The sequence below is a fragment of the Cydia strobilella genome, chromosome 17 (genome assembly GCF_947568885.1).
Source record: "Cydia strobilella chromosome 17, ilCydStro3.1, whole genome shotgun sequence".
In the NCBI taxonomy this organism is placed as follows: Eukaryota; Metazoa; Arthropoda; class Insecta; order Lepidoptera; family Tortricidae; genus Cydia; species Cydia strobilella.
The window spans coordinates 8,420,936-8,446,442 of record NC_086057.1 but is presented as its reverse complement, the minus strand read 5'-3'; the positions used below and the strand labels follow the sequence as shown (position 1 = coordinate 8,446,442).

The window sequence follows — 25,507 nt, the reverse complement described above, 5'->3', positions numbered from 1 at the left end:
ACACACAGAGTAAAATACCTCCACTTTTAGCAGAACAAGTCATGGATCGTTTGGGTCCACCTTACGTCCCAGAGCATCCTATGATTCTCAGACCACTCATGTTATCTAATAATAATGCTGAAGATGTTTTAAATTCCCCCTTTTCACTTTTTGAACTAAAAGGAGTACTTTCGTCAACTAAAGACTCTGCACCCGGTGAAGACGGGATTCCTTACTCTTTCTTGTCAAAACTTGACGATAACAGTCTTTGTTACTTCCTTTCATTGATTAACAATGTTATGATAACAGGCTCTGTTCCTAAAGAATGGAGGACTCAAACATTAATTTTAATACAGAAGCCGAATAAACCCAATTCAGATCCCACATCGTATAGACCGATAGCTTTATCAACTGTACTGTCTAAAATTGCCGAACACTTAGTAAAAATCCGATTGGAATGGTTTATAGAACATAATAAACTGTTATCTTGTAATCAATTTGGTTTTAGGAAAGGTAAATGTACTCTTGACAGTTTAAGCATTTTTACCACAGATATCCGAATAAGTTTCTCTAGAAATGACTTCTTAGTTGCTGCTTTTCTAGATATAAATGCTGCGTACGACAACGTCAACATTTCAATCTTAAAAAATAAATTAATTCAACTAGATGTTCCTAACTTTTTGATTAATTTTATAATAAATATGTTGCATGAAAGGTACATAAAGTATCCACTAGACCAGTCTGGAAATGAAGTCATTCAAAGAACAGTTTGGAAGGGCCTGCCACAAGGATCTGTCTTGAGTCCTTTACTATATAACATTTATACTTATGATTTGGAACTTTCTGTTAAAGGGCAGGTAAATGTTCTTCAATATGCCGATGATTTGCTCTTATATGTTTCTGGGCGATCTTTAGAAAACATTAGTAATGTATTATCATCATCTTTGAGTGCCTTAAATAATTGGTTGAATAATAATGGATTAGATCTTTCGCCGTCTAAAAGTTCGGTTGTAGTTTTTTCACGAAAGCAAAATATTCCACCTGTTAACATAAATTATAATGGTAGTCCATTAGTAATTAAAGATAATGTAAAATTTTTGGGAGTTATATTGGACCGTAAACTTACTGGACTTCCTCATTTTGAAAATATTGAATTAAGATGTGAACGGAATCTGAACATTTTAAGATGTCTGACAGGAGTCTGGTGGGGGGCTCACCCTTTTACTATGAGATTGCTATACAACGCTTTGATTAGAAGTGTTTTAGATTATGGTACTTTCCTCTTACACCCTGGAAATGTTAAAGCGATCAAAAAAATTGATTCTATTCAGTCCAAGGCTTTAAGATTGGTTACAGGTGCAATGAAATCGAGTCCAATAAGTTGCTTACAAGTAGAATGCTGTGATCCACCCCTTGCGTTTAGAAGACAGTTTCTCTGTGATAAATTCTTTTTCCGTACCCTGCAACTAGATTCTCATCCACTGATTTCAAAAGTAAAGCAATTGGCTGAACTGGTCGGATCCTGTAATTATTGGGCTCATAAGGATTCCCCTTGTCTTGTTAAAAGTTATAAAAAATATCAAAGTTTAGAAGCACCCACTTACAGAAGTGCGATTCTTCCTTTATATCAACACGACTACAACAGTCTCATTACAGAGCCAGATATTAAATTTAACATAGGGTTATCTAAAAACGATATTAATCCAAAATTGGAATTTATTAACCTTCTTAATATTGAATGGGCTAATTGGCACTGTTTATACACAGATGCCTCCAAACATGGCGATAGGAGTTGCGTTGGTGTTGGTATTTTCCATTCACAATACAAAGGATTACAACTTATCAAACTGCCACCTGAAACTTCCGTCTACACTGGTGAATGTTATGGTTTACTTAAAGCTATAGAATATATACTTATGTTGAAGATACCCAAAACCATAGTTTTTTCAGACTCTCGCAGTGCTTTAGAAGCCATAACGAGGTTCCCATTTAAGTCTCATAAACAGTCTCCAGTTATCTTTAATATTAGGAATCTTTTGTATAAATGTTCACAGAAGAGTTGTGCTGTCGTGCTGGCTTGGGTACCAAGCCACGTGGGCATTCCTGGGAATGAAAGAGCTGACCAATTGGCGAATGAGGCTATTCACGTGGGAGACATTGTGCCATACCAGAATTATGGTCTTGACTTAATAAATTTGTCAAAAGTTTATTTGTATGAGGATTGGAATGGGATTTGGAATAAGGAAACCTCAAAAGGTGAACATTATAGGCGTATTCAGCCGTCAATTCCAAGGAAACCATGGTTTAGCAAAATATCTTTTTCGAAAACTGTAACTTCTATTTTGTGTAGAATGCGCCTGGGGCATGTTTGTTCCCCGGAGCATTTACACGTAATAAATAAAAAGCTGGATCCTCATTGTTCTTGTGGAGACTATGGGGATCTGAACCATATTTTCTTTGCATGCCCTCTTTATGATCGGTCTGATTTCCTTTCCAGCCTTGAATCATTACGCATCCCATTTCCTACATCCATAATTTGCTTGTTATTTAGTAACTCCTATGATATTTATAAAATTATATCAGTATTTTTAGAAAAGAATGATATAAAAATATAGTATAGAATATAATTATATATATTACACTAAATCCAATCCTTTCCTTTCCAAATTTTCGTCTTATCCGTATTTCCTAATTCCTAGTTTCCCTAACTTTTAATTCCTCCACAACCTGACATTGGCTAACCTAACAAAAGCCATAACAAGAAGAAAAAAAAAAAAAAAAAAAAGTACATATATGTGGTGATTCTTCTCATTTAGTTTGTGCTTATCATAAGCTAGTCTTTATTTTCAGTTTGAAGCCCTAATTTATACAATAAGGAAATACATTTTCAATATATTATAATTAATTTTCCAGGCTAAGTTGTAGACAACTGGTGGTAACACTGATAACTTCAAAAATCTTTTCTTTTAATTTTTATACTTTGCTTTGGTCTGGTCTGTCAAGTCAAGTGTCAAGTTAATTTCGTTTCGTTTTGTTTGGCGGGCGGGACGGGATTGGTACCGGTAGTTAAGTTAAAGTGATTGCGGCCTTGAGTGGTTCTTTATTTTTTTATTACCTTTTTGTTTGTGTTACAATAATTTTTCTCAACATGGGCTTTGATAAAGGAAGGATCGTCCTTGACAGTGATAATGGATCATATTTTGCAGGACAGACGGTAAATGCAAAATTAGTTTTTAACCAAGAGAAGGTGAAAACTTTTCGAGGTAAATAGATTACAGAACCGCTTATTTTCGGCAACGACTGTAATTGTTTTTAAAATACTGATTAACATTTTTGTGTGGTTTTTGTTGCTGTAATTTAACTTTATTATTATTTTATTTAAATATAACTTTGTCACCTAAACTTTACTTCTGTGATAAACAATAACAAGATTTGTGACACTCTTAATCCATGACTATTTTTATAGGACTGAGTAAAATAATTGGGTAGGTAAAGTTTTTTGAAGATAGGCAAATTATATTTTTATCCGATAGTATTCGTCATAACGATCACGGAAATGCAGCTCTTTTATTTTTATTTCGTTTTATTTATTAAATATATATTTTTAAGTGACCGAGATGACGTTTGTGAAATTTAACAGCAGATCGCACTAATGCCTGTGCACGTGATTTAATTGATGAGATAGAAAAAAAAACGATGACAACTGTCAGTGTCACTTAGCCTTAGCTGTCATTGCCGTAAAAATAAAAATAACGGCCCAACCTTTCTGTTACCTTGCGTGTTACGATTTAGTGTTATCATTGAGATTTTTGACGACCTCAGCACGACCCAAGGACTTCTGATTCACCACGACATCTGCGAGTATTTGGACAAAGATTGAATCTACTTTCGACAACTTGGCACTGCTTATTGGACAACGTTTTCTTCCCTTACGACGACCCGACCCCTGCGCTGACCCTTGGACTGATAAATTAGTAAATTAAGATCACAGACACCATGGAACCAGATTCTGAAAACGCACGAATGGATCTACAATATTACAGGGATGAACTTCAGTGTATTGTGCCGTCGTGTAAGAAGCGCAGACGAGACTTTACCACGTCGGCTTATTTAAGCATACCAAAGTCTTTACAAGCGATTTGGTGCCAAGCATTGGAGATATATTGCCCTAAACGCAACTTATATGTATGTGAGGACCATATCAATGTAAGTATTGTTTATAATAATCTACATATGTGGTATTTTCTATAAAAAGGGACCTTATTGTCGATGGCGCTTACGCCATTATAAACGATGCTCCGATATAAATACAATGCCGCGCGACGCTGTGCGGCGTAAGCGCTATCGACAATAAGGTCCCTTTTCATAGAAAATGTCCCATATTAAGATGTAGGTCCTTTTTGGCTACAAAGTTGCCGCGTTTTTTCGTTAACATTATTATTCTTCATTTGTCAAATATTACATATTTTTTACACATTGCTACTGTAGGTATTACTGTCTACAATCATAACCCTCTAGCTGCAGTTTAAGGAATGCTGTTTAAAAACTTAAAATCACTTTAAACAAGTTCTTTAAGGCTTGTGTAATTAATTTACTCACAACCACCTTGGATCATTTTGTGTTAGTGACAGTATTGATCTTAAGGCTAATAAGTAAACATTTTTAAATGTTATTGAACAAAAGTTTTATCGTTTCAGGAAACTGCTTGCAACTGTTTCTTCGAAAGAGACACCTTCCAAAGCCGAGGTAAAACCAAAGTGATCGCCAGCTTGCGGGTACATATGGAACATGTCATACGGCGGTTGAGGGAATCCGCATTCTTGGAACCTCACTCGACTGTAAACCATAATCATGTCAAGTATGTAGATGAAGCCGTTTTGATAGCATGTGCTCTAGTAAACTTGCAAAGCAGTATAATAAAAATCAAATAATTTATGTCTTGTTTTATTATATAAATCCACAAATGAATATCCTTTTATCATAAACAAACACTTATCAAATAAATCATATAATAAGTATTAGGGGACATCCTACACGAAGATCGACCTAGCCCCAAACTAAGAAAAGTTTGTAAGTACAGTCGCCATCAGATATATCAGACCGGCTAAAGTTCTCACAAATATCTGAGCACATCTTTATTGTCAAGGCGTGAGGGTATGTGTTCAGATATTTTTGAGCACATCGGCCGCTCCGATATATCTGATGGCGACTGTACTAAGGGTACTAGGAGACGATATACAACATACCAATATAGATAAATACATACTCATATACATAGAAAACACCCATGAGTCAGGAACAATATCTCTCTTGATTATTCAAAAACTGATGAGAAAGTTGTATTTTATCCACATGTGGGGCAAAGTAATCAGATGCAAATTTTGAGTTGTTTCCTTAGGTTAGCTGGTGGAATTGACTTTTAAATGATGATTTTGAATGATCATTTGGATTTGGTCTTGTTTGATAGTTAATATTTTCCTCGGGTTGGTGTGGTGAAAATTTTTGTGTTTCACTCGGGGGCAAAATTTGTTTAATCCACGAGGATTGAAACCCTTGCAACGCTCAAAATTCCACTTTAAACAACAACTTTGCCCCCTTGTAAAACAAATAACGATTGCTCAACACACAAATACCAGGGGCCCATTTCTCGAACGGTAAGGTACATACCTGCGTCAAACAAGGGCCATTTTAATACAAATCTAAATATTTTGTAGAAATAAAGAACAAGAATAAAACGTAGGTTATTATAGTACTTAATATTCACTTTATTGACCGTCTGAAAAAGTAATTCACTGTGACCCACTCTCCCCTAATTTGAGATTTAGGTATCACTACACTACAATGATTTGAAGTTTGAAAAAAAAAATACATTCTGAGATTCAGGCATTTAGGCACTAGGTATTCCGTTATAAGATCTAGGAATTTTGGTAAATGGGTAAAATTAAATAAACATTTATAGCGCCCCGGCTTCGCACGGGTTACACAAAACCTTAATGTGGGCTGTACACACTCGTTCTCGGCCTGTCTCGGGGTGTCTCGATAACCGATTCTGTGTGCCTTTGGGCACTCATTATAAGACTTTATTTACCAGCTGATGCAGGGCAATCCTCACTATCACATGATGCATCATTGACATTATTATTTTTTTCGTCTAAGTGAACGGTCACAATATAATTTTTTTTTTCTTAATTTGGTCTCCGGTACAACTTTAGCCCGAAAAATACATTCTGTGTTGCTTCTTTTTATTTCGACATAGCCTACATTATTTTCCACATATCCGTTCCTTGATGCCCTAAAACAATAAAAAATGAATGAAGTTAAGGTTTAAGGTGTATATGTAGACTAAACATTGCAGGTAAAATATAAATAACAAAATGTTTAATGTATGTATTTCACTGATAAGTGCAGGAGGGCCTTCGCTCCTCTAATTTCGGCGGCATTGTGCTTATCACTGTTATGATAATAATTTAAAATCATAACTAGGTCCATGTGGGGCAAGTTTGTACAATCTGCTCGCATAAATTCGCTCATCCTTCTTGCAAAACTCAGTCCAGGGTCTGCGCAAGGGTCGGGTCGTCGTGAAGGCAAGAAAACATCCAATATGCAGTGCCAAGTTGTCGAAAGTAGATTTAATCTTTGTCCAAATACTCGCAGATGTCGTGGGGAATCAGAAGTCCGTGGCTCGTGCTGAGGTCGTCGAAAATCTCAATGATAACCATATGATAACACTAAATCGCATCAGAATATGCTTTAGTTATTATTCTCAGGTTATTTTTCGGCAATGACAGCTAAGTGACACTGACAGTTGACTTGACATCGTTTTTTTTTTCTATCTTATCAATTAAATCACGTGCACAGGCATTGCAGTGCCTGATCTGCTATTAAATTTCACAAACGTCATCTCGGTCACTTAAAAAAATATATTTAATAAATAATACGAAATAAAAATGAAAGAGCTGCATTTCCGTGATCGTTATGACGAATACTATCGAATAAAAATATAATTTGCCTATCTTCAAAAAACTTTACCTACCCAATTATTTAACTTGGGTCTTATGTTAGGGTTTTTACAATGTGTATAAAAGTACAATATATAAACACTAACAAAACATTACAAAAAATATATAAATAAATATTATAAAAAAACCTAACTATTATTATTATCTTCAGATTTATTGTCTTCTTTTGTATAATTAAAAAAAAATTGTCCCCCCCCCAAATCCAGATTTTTACCTGTGTAAAATTACCGATAATATTACTTATTAATCTTATTATTTTAGGTATATATACAAAAATTAAAGGTTTCTGCAAAGTCCACTGGACAACCTCACACTCCAGGCGAGTCCCTGACGGCCGAGGCGGGCATCGCACGGAACACTATACTGAGACGCATGAGTCTCATGAGGTCTATGTTGAAAGGAAAATTTACCTTGTTGGAGGGGAAAGTGGTAAGAACCATTAAATTTATTTAATATAGGAAATGCTTATGGTGTAGGTACTTGTACATGGCAAATAAAATTTTATTTTGACCTTTGACCTGACAGATGGTAAATAGTTACTTAGCCTACAGATGCTTAGTAAGGCATAGTGCTTATTATTATTGATGCCCTCTGGATTGCCTTAGGGTTACAAACCCTTTAAATCTTATCAGGGATGTTACGGAGCTCCGGTTCCCTTAAGTCGGAACTTCCGATTGGTATTCCAGATCCGCTTTGGTTCCGATTCCGTTATTTTTTAATCGGAAGTTATATCGGAGGTCAAAGCTTAGCTCGGCATCAAAAACAAACAAGTTTATACCCCTCATTCTCTCATTGCCCCGAATTTTTATTTTTAATACACCTACTCTTAACATCTCATCCACATCTCACTCTGGCTCCGATTCTGGTTCCGGTTCCATTTTCGGTTCTGATTCCGATTCCGTTTCTTGTTCCGATAAACTAAATTTAAAACATCTGCTTCCGCTTTCGGTTCCAATAAAACACATTACATCTCTGAATCTTATACACTTATTTGTACTAATTGTACTCCTATAAGAGAAGGGTAAAAAAATCATACAATACACCTTTTATCTTTAGTTCACCTTTTCTAAGAAATTAGTAATTGGAGTGGACCACTTGAGCAAGGAATGTTTTGCTTTTGCTGATAAATTATTGCTTGCTATTAGAATCCTGTACGACAGTTTTAGATTTTCAACCTTATGTAAATGATAGGTAAGATGAAAAATCGAATGAACTAAAAATTGCATCAAAGGCTTGACAGTTAAGCTTAATTTACTTCTTATCTACCATACAAAATAGTAGATATTCTACGAAAATTATAAATTGAAAATACATTTATTTCAAACCATTAGCAAGCTGTGATACCAGGACCAGGATAGAAAACATAAAAGCATATAAAAGTAATATAAGAATTCAGAAGTGAAGAAGAAGAACTCCACAGGTTTACTCTATGATTGTTTTAAGAAACTTTTTTAAATTTGAATTGTAAGAGACCAAATGAAGTAAAATATGTCATTTGTCAAGTAGTGCAATTATTGTATTTTAGGGGTTTAAGAGGCTCTTTAGGGTTCCTTACCTCAAAAGGAAAAAACGGAACCCTTATAGGATCACTCGTGCGTCTGTCGGTCTGTCTGTCCGTCTGTCACAGCCTATTTTCTCCGAAACTACTGGACCAATTAACCAATTAAGTTGTAAGTTTGTGACCCAAAGACCGACATGACAAAATAGATCTTTACCTATAAATCACAGGAAAACCTATTAGAAATGTGCAGTCAAGCGTGAGTCGGACTTAATGACTTAGTTTTTGACCCGACCCCTACGGGTTTTTTTAAGACATTACACTCACGTTTCACATAAAAAATACATTGTATAAATTGTTTAATGTATGTGTAACCCGAGTAACGCGAGTCCGACTCGCACTTGGCCGGTTTTTTATGAAGGGAAAGGTACCAAACTGACTTAAGTTGCCAATCATTACTTAATCACTACATAGTATAAAACAAAGTCGCTTCCTGCTGGATGGATGTCTGTCCCTATGTATGCTTAGATCTTTAAAACTACGCAACGGATTTTAATGCAGTTTTTTTTATAGAGTGATTCAAGAGGAAGGTTTATATGTATAATACATCAGCATTGCACCCTTGCAAAGCCGGGGCGGGTCGCTAATAAGAATAATAAGTTGAATGTCAATTTTGTCCATATTTTTACCATCAGGCGAACACAGAATACAACCAGGCAAACATGAATACCCATTCAACTTCCCACTGCCCGCGAACTGTCCGTCATCCTTCGAGGGTGAACACGGGCACATCCGATATGAAATAAAGGTGGTGGTGGACCGGGCCTTTAAGACTGATCAAGAGAAAAAGATCCGGCTAACAGTCATAGCGCCTTTGGATCTTAATGCGGATCCCTATAGCAGTGTAAGTAGATTTTTAAAAGTCTCTGTTGTTTTTCATCACACGAAGTCATTTCTAACTAGTCTCTGCCCGCAACTTCGTCTGAAAATAAATTGTTAAACTGAACTAAATAAATAAACTGAACTGAACTGAACTGCCTCACTCCCTCTACTTTAGATTGCAATTTATTACGAAAATTTATTTCCGACCCCTATTGCATATTGCAGTTACGTAGATAACTCATTTATCATTGCACATGGCTGCGTCTGATTTTTGTAATATTACGTATTACAGGATTTATAATAAAATGTGCCTACTTTGCTCCCCTCTGGGTAATTATGCTCCAACAGTTTTTATATATGAAAACTATATCACAATCTTATTTAACTGTTACAATTACAATATGGATAATATGATATGATGTCACATAATAATGATATGATTTAGAGCAAAGTAAGCACATTTTGCGGTAGGTACAACGAAGATTTTACTGTTGGACCTGAAGACCATGACTCATGAACGGAAAAACAGCGCTATAATAATTAATGTTACTAACGGGTCTAACGCGATTAAATTACATTATTTAACCTTTTTTTCAGACGTTTCAGCCAGGTTGCACTAGCCATTAATTTTTTTTTTGTTTTTTTTTTTAATAACTATATTTACGTTACGTATTGCCTAACAAACCACAGGAAAATAATGAATAAAGTCTTCGGGTTCACCCCTGAGATCTTCCTAGAGTATTAGCATTAGAACACGTATTTCTGACGACAGATGCACCTTGCTTGCATGAATACTTGCTTGAATACGAGTACATACAATATAGTTCTCATCATTTTCGATAACGGCGACCCTAAATAAATATTATGGTCTATGGACGTTGTCTAGCGTGAGTCCTTATGTGGCTGGCCAGGCCGAAGTAGCTCTTAAATACTCTATTGCAAGCGTGACAATAAAGTTGGCCACTGCGTTGATCATGTACTTACTTACACGTAGGAGGGCTTAGTTCTCTCTTTCCGCAACTGGTGTTTTAGGTCTACGCCGTCTTAAATAGGTAGACCTAAAACATACCATTATAAAAAATATAAAACATAAGAAAACATATCTACTTACAAAAAATTGAGCTTTAGAGATGAACGTGGGCCTTCTAAGGCTCCACGTACAATAACATCCATTCTAACCTTTTACTGTGAGTAACTAAGGGTTCCAAATTAAAAAGCAAGACAACTGCTTCTGCAACTGCACCTATGTGTAGTCACCCATCTCGCGCTCTTCGTGCATAACTCAGTGTCTGTATAGTTTGTGCACAAAATGCACTCACAATTACCTTTTTGTAACCTTTACTTACAGGAACCAATCGTGATCGAGATGAGCAACACCTACTGCTGCTGTTGCATGAGTCGTGGCGCTTGCAAGACCTTAGTGAAGCTACCCAAAGGTGGCTATTGTCCGGGACAGACCATACCTATTGAAGTCAGCTGCGAAAACCGGGGCAATGTGGACATTGAGACCATCTCCTTTGCTATAGAACAGGTAACTATTAAAGTGATTTACAGGAACTATAAACACCTACTAATTTTGGCTAGTCTTGCTCCATGTCACAGACTAGGTATACTGCAAGGCACAGCTCTTGTAAGACCTTAGTAAAACTTGTAAAACAACGTAAAAGAACCTCAACCTTCAGATTGATGAAAAGTTGGCTGTTGCCCAGGCCCGACTGAGACCCTATTGAAGTCAGGAAGACCATCTCCCAAATGCTACCTCGCAAGCTCTACTAGACTATCAATTCGAACCTATTGGCCCATAGTGAACATGAATGAGGAACACTGACATATGGAAAGGAAATGCTTTCATTCGATACTATACATATTTGCGAACGCCCAGTTTATAAACGGGAGAAGCGTGCGCCGCTGTGGAGCCTTTAGTCATTCATTTAGACAACACACCATAGCATGTCGCAATCGCAACATAGGCGGTAATCACACTACCGTCACATGTCGTTGCGAAGTGCGAAGCGACCAATGCGTGTGCGGCGACGATGGTACGATGGTGCGGTTTTCTCCGTATATATCTTCGCCCGAAGCTGCGATGTGCGTTTTCACATAAATCCGTACGTTACTATAGAGCTCGGTGTGGCATCGTGCGGCGCGCACCGCGTCTCCGTCCAGAAGTACGAATCATCGTGCGATTCGCACCTTCGCACGGAGAGGTGGAGCCAATGTGTTATGGCTCTACACGATGGACCAGCGAGATGGCCATGCGATGGTGATGGCTCCTCTGCACGACGTGTAGATGCGTTGTGCGTACTGCCATCGCTGACCCACTACCTTTGATGTGCGGATGAAGAACCCATAGCCATAGCCATCCGGCACCACTACCCTCTCTACACGCTGGCCCATCGTGGAGAGGAGCCATTATACCAAGCGGTTTTTGCATACAAATCGAGATTCTACAGAACAAAGTTAAAAATCGCAGCATCGGACGTCTCTCCGAAGCAGGGGCGTAGCTAGAGGATATGGCGCCCGGGGCAGTCACCAAATTTGCGCCCCCTGACGACTGACGGTTTCCCCGCTGCTGCCTTTTGCCCCCTTGGATGGCGCCCGGGGCACTTGCCCCCTCTGCCCCCCCCCCCCCTGTCCCGCGGACAGACATATACATAAGACAGCGGAAAGCGACTTTGTTTTATACATACTATGTAGTGAAGGACCAGGAAGATTATTTAAGCCATAAAGGACTAAATTGAAATCATTTTGTTGTTAAAACCAATAAAACAGTAAAAAACGTTTCAAGTACCTTATGTTGCCATAACTATGAAAACTGATCTAAATTAATAATAGGTACAATAATAATTTGTTTTCAGAACACTGTTTTCCACGCAACACATCGCCCAGGCACAAAGAGCAGAGAAGACACCGTCGCCAAACTAAAGAAGGGCCCCATACCCGGCAACACGTCTCGCACCTGGACCGTTGAGATGGGAATGCCCACCATGGACCTGTACAATGTAGCTGCTTGTCGGTACATCGATATTGATTACACTTTCGTGGTAAGTCTTATTAGGTAACCCTATTCGTGGTCAGACATATTAGGGTAACCCTATTTGTCTTCATATAACCGTATTTACCCTAAGGCGATGACATGCATAAGGCCAATCATCTTCCCACACGGTCAACACGTTCACAGGAGAGGTTTTCAAACAACAGACATTACAACAGTGTAACAATACTACCAACCCTATTTCATCTTCAATTACTCCGCAGGTCAAAGTATCACCAGACGGCTGCCACGATGACAGCAAAGAAAGACGCCGCATCGTCATCGGCAACATCCCGCTACGAGGCTACCAGGACAATATCCCCAACCCAATGCAAGACCAAATGCCGAGACAGATAGAGAACTATCAAAACGCCGCGCCGCACTTCGGTCCCGTTGTCAACCAACCCATGCCTTATCCTGCTCCTAGTCCTTACCCTAGCAGTAACCCTTACCCCGGTGCATACCCTGGTGCTAGCCCGTACCCTGGGCCGAACCCTCCATACCCGACCGCTAGTCCGTACCCCGGCCCGCACCCGGTGTCTCCGTATTCTCCATACCCTGGAAGTGCACAGCCGGTCTCGCCGTATCCGCCTCCGTACTCCGCTGTGCCTTCGTTGCCGCCTGGGGCTAATGTGCCGTATCCCACAGGGGTAAGATTATTAAAAAACTGCTTGTAAAGCCAGCATTTTCATTATTTCGAACGAGTTTAGAGCTGAAAAACTATTATTCAGTTTTTCATAAGGGTTAACCATTGCTCTTTGAACCATTATAACAAGCAAGCTATTGATCGTACGTACAGCTTAGTTAGTAAAGAGAGAAAGTAATTACATTACAAAGTATACATGCCTTATAAGTCTGTTTAGCTGTGAAAACAGCACCTTATGATGACTTTAAAAATTAAATAAAACTATATTTTCAGCCCACGAGCCCGTTTGTCAACGCTAGTGCCCCCGGCCTGATTCCAGCAACACTGGATTCTGCTGAGAAAAGTAAGTCCTTTTTAAATTAAATCGAAATTGTATCGACAACATGATTTATTTCTTCGGATAAGGTCCACAAATTCGGAAGTAATTAAAACCTTTATACTGTTTATAATGCTTCGTCAATATTTCAGTAGATTGCTAGAGGTAGACCACTAGAGTCTGCAACGATTTTGATAGCACACGCAGTGCAAGTGTTAATTAATAGACTAAGTGTTATTTATTTTTATTGCAGACTTTTCTTGGTCTAACTTTATAGAGATTTCTATTGTATCCCCCCAGTATCCCCCTGGATGTAGTACTAAACTTCATTATTATTATTATTTTCAGAAAACCCGATAGATAACAGCTCCAACAATCTTCCTTTCAACCCTAACTTTAAATCATGAAATAAGTTTAAGGCTCATAATTATCTACATTAAGGTTTTCCAGAATCACAAATACTGTATTTTAAAGGTCTTGTCCTTATAACGTTTATACTATCAAGCAAATTTTGTCAGTAGAAAAAGGCGCGAAATTCAAATTTTCTATGGGACGACATCCCTTCGCGCCCACATTTTTTAAATTTGCCGCCTTTTTCTACTGACAATATTTGCATGACCAGCTATACCTATGTCTTCATCAAGCTACATCTATCACAATGAAAAAAAATATCGACTCGTTAAGACTCGACGTCCTCATCTCACATATTTTTCAGGAGCCGATGTTTTGTTTTATATTATAATACTTTTATTGCGAAAAGGAAACATGTATTCAGTCAAATAATTATTTAGCGATTTTATTAAGTAATGTAAGGCTTAAAGTATAAGAACAAATAAGACATACGAGGGGCGTTCAATAAATTCTCGATATTGATATCTTACAACCTTTTTGAGTATTTCTTTTGTTACTGGCCACTAAGAGTCATTCATAGACTTTAAAAAAAAAAGTAAAATTCAAACCGATATGTTCTTGTTTTTCTGCAATTGCCGAACAAACGTGAGCACCATGAGCGATTTAACAATGTTAATTAAATTAGAGCATCGAGCCGTAATAAAATTCTTGACCAATCAGGGTAAAAATCAAAAAACTATAAAAGAAGAAATGGATTGTGTTTACCGTGAGTCTGCTCCTTCTTTATCTACCATTCAAAAGTGGTCAAGTGAATTTAAACGTGGGAGAGAGAGTATTGAAGATGATCCTAGACCAGGCCGGCCTGTAGTAGCTACTTCACGAGAAAATATTATCAAAGTGGAAAAACTTATATTGGAAGACGGCCGAGTGAAGGTAAAATCAATAGCTCAAATAACCGGTCTTTCTGTTGGTACCATACATGATATTATCCATTACCATCTTAATATGTCAAAAGTAAGTGCGAGATGGGTTCCGCGAATGCTGACACCGGTTCAGAAAGATATGCGAGTAGCTTGTTGTTCCGATTTTATTGACCTGTGCGGTGAAAATCCTGATGAGGTGCTGCAAAAGATAGTTACTGGAGATGAAACCTGGGTTCATTATTATGACCCAGAAAGTAAACAGGAGTCCATGCAGTGGCACGTTAAGGGTACAGCTCATCCCAAGAAGTTCAAGGTCATCCCTTCAGCTGGCAAGGTCATGGCCACAATATTTTGGGATTGTGAAGGAATATTACTGATCGATTACAAACAAAAGAGTGTAAATATCACAGGACAGTACTACGCTAATATTCTACGTCAATTAAGGGGTGCAATCAAAGACAAGAGGCGAGGAAAATTAACCAAAGGTGTTCTGCTTCTGCATGACAACGCCCCTGTGCATACTGCTCATATTGCCAAGGCGGCTATTCTTGAATCTGGGTTTGAAACTATTACTCACCCACCGTATAGTCCGGACTTAGCCCCCAGTGACTTCTTTTTGTTCCCCAATCTTAAAAAGGATCTGCGTGGAAATCGATTTTCTGACGATGAAGCGTTGAAGGCGGCAGTGGAGGAGCATTTTGACACCAAAGATAAAAATTATTTTTATGAGGGATTAAAAAAATAATAGATCGATCTTTTAAGTGTATCAACATAGGGGGGGAGTATATTGAAAAATAAAAATATTAAACTTATCGTATTTGTTTGTTTTCATTCACATACCGAGAATTTATTGAACGCCCCTCGTATATGTTTATGATTGTTTTCTTGGCAAAATCGTGATTAGCTCTCGTCGAGGTTTTACAATTTGAAAGCGATAGGTCTGTGCATGTGCTAGTCTTTATAAAGTACATCTAAAAAGGGTTTGTATTAGGAATAAAGATTTTTGCGTCATTGGGTATACTTATTACGTACTAGTTTTAAGATATTGTAATATTAAAACATTTTAATGCGAGAATGATGAGAAATGAGGAAGCTTCGCGTCTTCCATCATATAATCAAAAGTAAACATGCACAAGTCACTAAACTATAAGTATAAGTTCGCCTTTGTACAAATGTTGCGTTTTTCTCTTGTTTTATGTTTCTTTTTGTACAATAAAGAGTTTTATTATTACTACTACTATAAAAATAAATACATGTACCTACCCAATATAATAATGGAGATTTAATAAAAAGTGTCATTTTGTCGTTATTAACTGCGTCTTGCGTATTTAAAAACCCACTAAAAAAGGTCAAATGTGCCTTCAAGTAACTTTACCTCATTAGCAGAAAGCATGTACAACTAAGATTAAAAGTTTTATGAGAAATTTTAAACTAGCTAAATATAATTATGTAGTCTGGCAAACCAAAAAAAGTGCTATATTCTAAATTTGTACTGGAGACTTCTTGCGCCTACGTTTTTCAAATTTGTCGCCTTTTTCTACTGACAAAGTTGGCTTGCTAGACTATTTTATTAGGTTATTATCTTAAGTGTGTAGCGTGCTAGTATTCGCGATTTTGAACACAAAAAGAGATATACTATATACCTATGTATACAACATTGTTATTATCTTCCTATGCCTAGTGCCTAATTCTAGATATAAGAATGAAGACCTCATATTAATGTTAATTTTCTACTCGTGTATTTTTATATGAAAGGCTTTATTTTAAAATGTTAAACAGTTTCTTACATTTTGATCTTTGAATGATGATTTAGTTTTATAATGATGTTAAGGGAGTAAGAGCATTAATTTTTTATAAGAAAGACATTTTACCTACGTATGTTAGACCTGTGAGATTTAATAAAAGCTTTTTTAAAACACCTCTTTTTATTTAATATACAAATAAAAGTATGTCTGAATAAGAAATCAATAATTTATTTCCGCAATGGCATATTTTGTAACAAATAAGAAATAAATTATATATAAATGTATACCTATAATATCGTAAAAAAGTAGTTACATTCTGAAATATAGCACCTTTTATTTTAATGGCACATACCGACATTACAGCTTACATAAATAATAGTATCATTTTATTGTATACATTATTTCGATTTGTGATTATTTTACTATTCGTACTCGATAAGTAAAATGCCTCGAATAAAGCAACATTTTTGTACAAAAATAGTTTCCATAAATTACAAATGCACATGAGGTAGTACAACAAGAAATACTTATAAAAGTTATAATTGTTTTTATTTCTTTTTCTTTATTGTTATGGCATTTATGCTTATTTAGTAAGCTTTTAACAACTACCTACGTAATTTGTAGTTCTACTAGCTGTAGATATATTTTAAATAACCTGGCCCTCAAAAAGCGACTTCATTAGCAAAGCTGAAGGTTTATTTACAACGCCATCGGCAGTTCTTTTAAGTAGACAGCCAATATAGTCTAACCCGTTCGTATAAAAATACCGCAAATCGATGTACAGGTTAGCCGTTTGGCACACACATACTAGAGGCCAAAACAAAATTTTTGACCCGAAGTTCCTAAAAAAATTTCGCTGTGGTAAAACATTATTTTTTTGTATGGAAAAAATTTTTTTTTTACTTTAATTAGACGGACAGTGTAGTCTTAGTAATAGGGTCCCGTTTTTACCCTTTTGTTTATAAATACCAATGTCACCGTATTTTAAGAATTATTTTGCTTAAAATTTAGTTTTTTTCGCAAGTGTGATGAAAAACATTCTGTGTGACTCCGGGGGTAAGAATATTGCAAACTCAAGTCTTTAATGCACTCCAGCCTGCGGGTGTCGTGCATCTAAAGACCTCGTTTGCAAAATTTCACTTACCCCGCATGGGTTCGGCAACTGTCAAAGGTTTGCATAGATGCATCTATTATATAGCCATGGCTCTATCATAGCTTGCCCCTTTCTCTGGTTTTTTTCTATGAGATTTGGCTTAAAGGGCATCCAGGCCTTTAAAAAAACCAAGAATTTGACATAATTCTAGTGATTGGCAGGGCAAGCTATGCTGGCGCCATCTGTAAAATACTTCGACCGGCCAACTCTATTATTGACTATTGTACGTTTTTGTGAAATATCTGACGGTGCCGTATTATGTAGGATTCAAAAACCGCCTGAGTCGGTGCGCGTTTCGAGTCGAAGAAGTACAAACCTCCTACACAGAACACAGTAGTTCGATTTCATATTCATATCATAGTAAATTATATGGCAGCAGTAACGGTCGCGAACAACCGACACGGCAAGGATTGGCGCTGTCATTTAAATATGAAATTTAATTGCTTTACAGAAGGTTCAAATTATTTTGTCTCGAAGACTCCCGATTTGTGAATCCTATATTACTTGACGTTAAAACTGTACCGTGAAAGTTACTTCGGACTCTCCGGAGGCGCGCTTGTATTGTAAGGAGTAACCACAAACCCTATCACAGGGGCAGGGTTACTAGGAAACCCACCATACCCTGGCGTCCCTGGACCTAACCCTCCCTGGTTAGGTCCAGGGACGCCAGGATAAGGTGGGTTCGGGGTAGCAATAGGGTTACCACCTGGGTAAGGTGGGATCCCACCAGGGTAAGGTGAGATCCCACCAGGGTAAGGTGGGATCCCACCAGGGTATGGTGGGTTCGCGCCAGCGCTAGGATCAACACCTGGGTAAGGTTGATTTTGATTAGGATACGGATAAGCACTTACAGTATAATTAGAAATAACTTTTAGTGTCTGTGACGGATATACATAAGGGGGTATTTCTGTAGGTGGTTCTCCTGGATGGGGTATAGGGCCTTTAGGCAAGTCACTTTGTAAGGGATGTACGTACTCGCCGTCTATCATCTCTCGTATGGGAATTTGGCCGAGGCAGATTTCCATTTCATCTTCTAAGTCGTCGTTGCAGCCACTGAGTACTAGTTTAATCTGTAAATAAAATAAATTGGATTTGGTAAACAGGCACAAATTTTAAGTTGTAGTATAGTGCTTAATGTGTTTAGCTCTTGTTGTAGGTATGAACAACTCGGGAGCCAAAAACGCTGAAAGTCGTCAAATAACGCTTGTATAAGTATTATGGCGCACCTACGCTGAAAATCTAACCTTCATGCTATTGGCTTCTTTGCGCTCATAATATGGCATGTTTCATTTTTAATGATGACTTACGGCGTTCAAAGGGTTAAATTTTGGTTTCAAATTGTATGATCCTCAGATTGTTATTATGGCCCACTACAGACAAGGGCCTATTTTACCGACGTGACAATTTCCTGACTGACTATTTACAGTATTTATAGGTCAGCTAAACGACGGTCCATTGCGCGCCGTGCCATCGGTCCAATGTGCGCTGAATTGTCGATGTCAGGCGACAATTGTCATCGTGGTGAAACAGGAGCCAGATCCCACTGTACGCCATTTTTTTGGATCGACTATTTTAACATTTTTAACTAACCACACCTGACACCTTTAAAGGTGCCTCCAGATTCGTCTACTAGGTACTCATGCGCTACTTGCATGCATTTCTACGCATTTCGGCAATCTGGCCGCTAAGTCGAGAAGGCAAAGGACTTACCTTAATGAAGTAGCCCACTTTGATGATATTACAGTTCTGTGTGATAACCGGTATTAAGTCCGGTATCTGAAAGTTGTGTTCGAAGTTTCTCCTCGTCTTGGTTGGAACGGCGCCGGTTTTAGAGTACTGGAGCCTGGTTTCCGGTTCCTCTTTTTTTGATGGTGGGTCCGTGCTGAAATATTTTACCCTCTGTTGAAGAAAAAAAATTGTGTTCATTTGTAAGCCGCATGTGGGTGCCACATCCGACTGCGGCGCCAATGTGAAATCCATCTTATTACCCAGTTTCAATAGAGCCAGATAATTTTACGTTAAATGACATATTTTGCCACAGCCATCTTTTACGTTGTCTTCTAGTATTAATGAATAGGGAATAAAGGGTATTATTCCTCTTGCGGTGTTTCAACGTCACTAGATGCAACGGCGAAATAATACTTTGTATCCCTTCCCGTATATTATTTTCCTGTGTATTCATTAACGTGAAAAAATTTACCTGTGCCCTGTTTATTCTACCCCAACGTTTTAAAATCTGATGCAATAAGTTTCATGTTTAATTTGTAACAGATTTGGAAAGAAACTGGAGCAGACGAGACAAATGACGTACCAAAAGGATCAGCTAGAGAAGATCCGATCTCGAAGTTTATTACAGTTCGACTGATCGTTGGGAAGATCCTTCGCTATCTAACTAATCTAACAGAAAATACATCCATGATTATAATACATACCTGAACCAACTCGAAGAGAATCTTGGTGACCTCCACCGAGCTTTGGTTGTCAGCTTTGACAGCAATAGGCATCACCATGGCAGGGGCGAAGCCGGTGGCCGGCAGCGTCACGGTCACCTTCAATAGCCCTGAGTCGCAGAAGCACGAGCTGATGGCTTCCTCGAAGATAACCTCGTTTTCTACCTGAATGTATCAAATTCGGTGAATGGGAAAAAAGTCAATTTCCGACGCAATTTCTTTTTGCAGATTATACTTTTCATTAGGCTTCGCGTAATCAAGTTGCGTTGTTTTATTACAGAGTTCCTACGGCCACCTTGTCTCCATCATCAGCCCCGCTTGATGTACCGTAATGTCACTGAAGTTACGAACGCTAACTTTTAGCTCAAACATACATCGAGAACATTATGCATGCAATGTAATAATAATGTTGTGATGGTTAATTCCTCGTTTCTGCTACGTCGCCAGCAGTGCTTACTTTGTTCACGGCAAGGGACTTACATTAGGGTGGTATGGTGTTCCACTTGTCCAATGTGCATTTGCGTCTCACATTTTGCTTAGTGAGAGAGTGAGACTCAATGCATATTGGAACAATAAATTGGACAGGTGGAACACCAACCTTACAAAAACTTGAGACTGCACTAACATGTATTATATGTACTTGTATAGGTATCTACCAAAAAGGCTCGGCAACGTGCATGAGACACCTTCGAATTCCTTCCAACTACAAGCGCCTAGGCTATAGTGACCATTAGATACACTAATTTTATTGTTTATCATGTACCTGCATCTCTGGGTTGAGGTTCAAATCCAGTGGCACCACCACTTCGAAATCTTTCTTCAACTTCTCGAGTACAGGGCTATCGTGGTACTCGAGAACTGCCTAGAAAATTACTGAAGTTTATGTGACGTTTTCAATCAAAAGGTACCACATTGTCGCTTAACATAAGGCCGAAAATTGCTTGTACCTTTATACGAAAAACCTGTCAGAGCGTTTTTATGACAAGCGACAATGTGGTACCTTTTGCTTGAAAACGACACACATAACAAAACAGACATGTAACATCAACATACTTATTAAGGCTGAGAACGCACTGCGATTATTTTTTTGCGGTTTCAGAACCGCAAAAAGTTTACACTTTTTGTACGGCATGCTTCATAAGCGTACGCACTTAAAAGACTGAAACCGCAAGAAATTAGACTGAAAACGCAAGAAAAAAACCGCATCATTGCGTTCTAAGTCTAACTCCTCAGACAAAGACGGGTCCACGGGTCAACGACGCGCATAGTTAGTACCGTTTACCTAATATAAACCTTCATACTTTCCAATAAGGTAGACAATAGAGTGTTATAATGTATATAAATATTATAAACAATCCTTACACATATTGACTACCTAAGCCCACAGTAAGCTCAAGAAGGCTTTTGTGGCGAGGGTACTCAGACAACGATATGTATGTAATACACAATAGTACATTGTGCAACATGGGGCGTAAGTGAAATATTGCAAACGAGAGTGTAGTTAGTATAGTGTAGACTCGAGTTTGCAATATTATTACGCCCCGAGTTACACAATGTTTTTCATCACACTTGCGATACAAAAATGAAGTATAAGGACAAAAACTGTTAATTTTAATACTAGAAACTTCATAACTCCCTAGGGAAAACGCTTTTTCTATAGTTTCCGCTAAGCCTGCGTGCAATTCCACATTTACTGAGCGAGTGTGATGAAAACACATATAAAAAACCCCTGACTCAGGAACAACGATCTGTGCTCATCAGCTCATCACACAAATAAATGCCCTTACCGGGATTCGAACCCAGGACAACATATACTAATCTATGCCCAGGACCATAGGCTCCATCATAGATTTATGGCTCCATAATAAGGAATATTTACCTTGACAAAGTAATAAATGGTTCTCTCTTCATCGTCATCTCCTGTACCAAAGCTCGAAGGCACTGTGGGCGGTATTTGGAACCGGAATGGAATGACGTGGCTAACGGGCTGCAGCTGAGATATACCTGGGATAAATGTTTGAATATAGAGCGTAATGTCTAGGCTAATAAAGATGATTCAAATTGTTATGATATGAAGAGTAAACGTGAAAATAAAATGAACCTTAAGGTTTGTGCACACCGGGTGCGTGTGCGCAGACGTGCGCGTTGTAATATACAGATCCTTATGGGAGACGGCACACCGTTTGCGTCCTTGCGTGACGTGTGCGTGCGCGGCTCAAACATTTCAGCGCACGTGCACGTCTACCGCACACGCAGCCGGCCTTTAAAGTTTTAAATTAAGTTTAAGGTTTGATGTTGTAATTTGTAATAGCCAATGAAAATAATGGTTTGTTGAGTTTGATTTTCTGCTTACTTTAAAGGGGCCCAATTGGCCCAAACATGGCTATACAGGGCTGTATAGGATAGGATGCATTATTTCATCACGGAGTTCCGTTAATTATTCGAGGGTCATGGCTATACATTGTAGGGCTGTATAGGATAGGATAGAATGCATTATAGTGCGTCAGGCATGTTCGCCGAGGCGCGAACGGACGACTTCTATGCCATTAGACGGAAGAGAGTGGCCTCATTACTCCGTGTGCGCGGCAGCACTAACAGCATGCTAAGGGCGCTAGCCGAGCGCCTTGACTGCCCGCTCATTAGGTACTGGACAGAAGTAGTCATTGGTAGGTCTAAGTAGATATAGGTTACTAACATAGTATTAAGGCTAAAATGTTACTAACAAAATATGGATCGCTTTTGATCTGAAATAATTTTTTTTTTTTTTTTTTATTATCTCATCACGGAGTTCCGTTATTTATTCGAGGGCCCAACAGCTAAGAGCACAAGTTGCTTAATAACCTTAATAAATTGAAATTAATTTTGTTTCATTAAGTTCCATTCTGGTCTTCATCAGCAATTGGTACTTTTTGGGTCCAAATCCTAGTCTATTAAGCCTTTGAACGCCAGGCCTGTCGTGCACGGCGCGTCATCGTGAAGCTTGTCGAAATGCACAAAGGTTGATATTGGGCTGAAGCCGCGTGTTAGGGTCCTACTGGGACGTAGAAATAAAATCGCGGTCTGTATCAAAATAGGCCGGACTCGGCAATACCTACTTCACCGGCAACAGACGAATACCGAATTAGATTTTTATAATTGTTTGGCCGGGATTTCTCATTGTAATTAAGGCGAAATAAACCAGCCCAGCCTATTTTGATACAGTCCGAGATTCTATTTCTAGGACCCTAACACCAGGCGTCAGTTGAAATGTCAAAAGCGCTCAAATATTGATAAGTATATCCCTAAAATGATCATAATCAAAATGGGACTTTGATAAATACATATGAGACGAGACCTGTACCCGTACCATGAGTCACTGAAAGTGTCAACACTGACATATATGCCAAAGTCTACGTAATTTACTTTCTATACATATCGCTCACACTAATGTGTTGGTACGAGCGAGATGCATAGAAAGAAAATTACGTTCATGCTAGTGTTCATGTCACAGTGCCAAACCGGTGATAGCCACACTGGGCTGTGTAACAAACATAAAAAAAGTAAAAACAAAAACCAACTATGTACTTAAAAATTGTTTGAAACTAGCTCTTTTAATTTGGAAATTAGTTAAAAATGTACTATATTTTCTATAAAAAAAATTCATAAGTCCATACCAACACCTCCACAAACACATTGCTCTACATGGAAGAACACCTCTTTACCGCCATATTGTATGTTATTGTAACTCCGCACTCCGTCATATTCCTCCACCTCTGTTTCCTCCCAAGACACATTGGCTTCACCGTGGAACACTAGGTTGATGGCTGAGTAACAGAAAAAAAAACAATGCACACATTACCATATCAAGTAATTTAATTAACAGTTATTAGGAGGGTAAGATATCGAATTAATCAACTGAAAAACAAAAAGATCTTTGAGGCCAAACAAGCCGTTTTCATGCCAAGAGATGTCAAAGACGTTGCTCCTATTCTGAGATATGTATGCATTGTCATAGCCAAGTGCAAACTTAGCATGGTCAGAGTCTTAAAAGTTACCAGACAGTATTTGAGCAATTAAAAAACATAATTTAATAAAGTAAGAGTAACATCAATTATTTTGGCTCAAAACAACATTATAATAGACTTTAATCACTTTACAATATGGTGCAAATTCAAATGAATTACAATTATCTGTTAAGAATAAGTTTGACACTATTTTTACCCTTGAACTGAAGTGGCTGATTGATACCAAACTCAAGCTTTCCTGACAACACTTGACCGGCATAGTAGAAGTCCCGCTCCTCGTCCAAAGTTATACTTCCGTTCGCAAATCCCGACATTAGGAATACCTCTTACACTGAAAAAAAATATATATAATCGACGTCATTGCACTATCCTAATTTAAATTTTTATCACTCGTCTCTTGAACACAATTCGACAGCAAAATTTGGAATTACTTAAGGGGTTTTGTACAACAAAACTTAACGAAAGTTCTTGATTATGAAATGAAAAATAATATATCCGAAACTATAGTTTTAAAAAGTATACATACATAACTTTGGTCAACCCGGCGCCTTTTGTCAACCACCCAGCCCATTCGAATAAATTTAACATTCGGCAGTAAAAACGAAAGGTAATTGTAGGAAATGATGCTCTATCCCTTTGCAATACGGTTTAATTCAAATTGTAAAAAAAAGGCACCGTAGATTTCGGGAGGAACGAAGTGTGCAGTCCTGTGACACTGACAGCTGTCAATGTCATTAAGCTGATATAGTGACGATCACGAGCAGTCAAAACTCAAAACGATTCAAATTATATCGATATAGTTAACTAATGGATTTAAAATGGTTCTAATATTTAATGTATGTCTTGACTAATTTGTAATTAACTAATTGAAATGTATTTTTCTATTGAAAAATTAAATACAATTTTTAAGCAACTTAACAAGAAACCAATCAAATGCGAGTCGCACTCGCGCCCCACGTGTTTCTTAACCATTCACCATTATACAGCGTTTTTTAACTAGTTAGGGTTCCGTAGCCAAATGGACTGTAAGTGTGGCCTATCATATGTCGGGCAGACGAAACGGAGCATTTCCACTCGGGTGAAGGAACACATAGCTGATGTCAAGCACCGTCGACCTAAGTCTGCAGTCTGTGAGCATGTCATGGATAAAGCCAATCACTCAATCAAGTTTGATAAGCCTCTGGTTCTTGCCAAGGAGAAGCGTTACATACCCAGAATGCTGCGCGAGGCCATTGAGATTAAGAAATATCCAAACTTTAATAGGGAAGATGGCTTTTCTCTACCACCAGCTTGGGATCCTGTAGTCCATCTGATAAAGGAGCAAGCGAGACAGACTGTGAGACCTTAGTGTTGTATGATGTTGGACATTCTGAGTATAATATGTTTTGAAAAGATGTGTCCCGCCGAGTTTGTTGCCGGTCCCATATTGGGATACCCTCCTACAATTTAGGAGTGAATTAAATCTTCTCGGGTCCGTGGTGTAGGGTTGGAGCCGGCGTAGTTTTTA

At 38.1% G+C, this 25,507-nt stretch overlaps 2 protein-coding genes across 3 annotated transcripts; one reads left to right on the top strand and one right to left on the bottom strand.

The window, feature by feature from the left end:
• Positions 1–3,044: 3,044 nt before the first annotated feature.
• Positions 3,045–15,459, top strand: LOC134748987 (arrestin domain-containing protein 17-like). Its single transcript, XM_063683870.1, has 8 exons — positions 3,045–3,242; positions 7,260–7,427; positions 9,192–9,400; positions 10,727–10,909; positions 12,237–12,422; positions 12,637–13,062; positions 13,332–13,401; positions 13,723–15,459. The coding sequence occupies exons 1-8, from the start codon at positions 3,128–3,130 to the stop codon at positions 13,779–13,781; spliced, it is 1,416 nt and encodes a 471-aa protein (XP_063539940.1). The 5' UTR covers positions 3,045–3,127; the 3' UTR covers positions 13,782–15,459.
• A 1,158-nt stretch (positions 15,460–16,617) lies between these two features.
• LOC134748861 (arrestin domain-containing protein 1-like) lies at positions 16,618–24,639 on the bottom strand. 2 transcript variants are annotated; one of them, XM_063683685.1, is made up of 8 exons: positions 24,527–24,639; positions 24,197–24,331; positions 23,698–23,799; positions 21,876–22,000; positions 20,760–20,858; positions 19,979–20,161; positions 19,257–19,445; positions 16,618–18,616 (listed from the first exon to the last, which is right to left on the bottom strand). In XM_063683685.1, the coding sequence occupies exons 2-8, from the start codon at positions 24,312–24,314 to the stop codon at positions 18,077–18,079; spliced, it is 1,356 nt and encodes a 451-aa protein (XP_063539755.1). In that variant the 5' UTR covers positions 24,315–24,331; positions 24,527–24,639; the 3' UTR covers positions 16,618–18,076. The 2 variants fall into 2 exon arrangements, with proteins under 2 accessions (XP_063539755.1, XP_063539754.1); XM_063683684.1 differs by having other exon boundaries at positions 16,620–18,616; positions 23,650–23,799.
• Between the last annotated feature and the right edge of the window lie 868 nt (positions 24,640–25,507).

What these genes read in the sequence shown, in the direction of transcription:
- LOC134748987 (XM_063683870.1), top strand. Translation starts at nt 3,128, where the DNA reads ATGGGCTTTGATAAAGGAAGGATCGTCCTTGACAGTGATAATGGATCA. An exon ending in GAAGGTGAAAACTTTTCGAG is followed by an intron (nt 3,243 to 7,259) that starts GTAAATAGATTA and finishes TTATTATTTTAG; the next exon opens with GTATATATACAAAAATTAAA. An exon ending in ATGTGCCGTATCCCACAGGG is followed by an intron (nt 13,063 to 13,331) that starts GTAAGATTATTA and finishes CTATATTTTCAG; the next exon opens with CCCACGAGCCCGTTTGTCAA.
- LOC134748861 (XM_063683684.1), bottom strand. Translation starts at nt 24,314, where the DNA reads ATGTCGGGATTTGCGAACGGAAGTATAACTTTGGACGAGGAGCGGGAC. An exon ending in TCAGCCACTTCAGTTCAAGG is followed by an intron (nt 23,800 to 24,196) that starts GTAAAAATAGTG and finishes TCTGTTACTCAG; the next exon opens with CCATCAACCTAGTGTTCCAC. An exon ending in AAGTGGGCTACTTCATTAAG is followed by an intron (nt 18,617 to 19,256) that starts GTAAGTCCTTTG and finishes TTTTATTTACAG; the next exon opens with ATTAAACTAGTACTCAGTGG.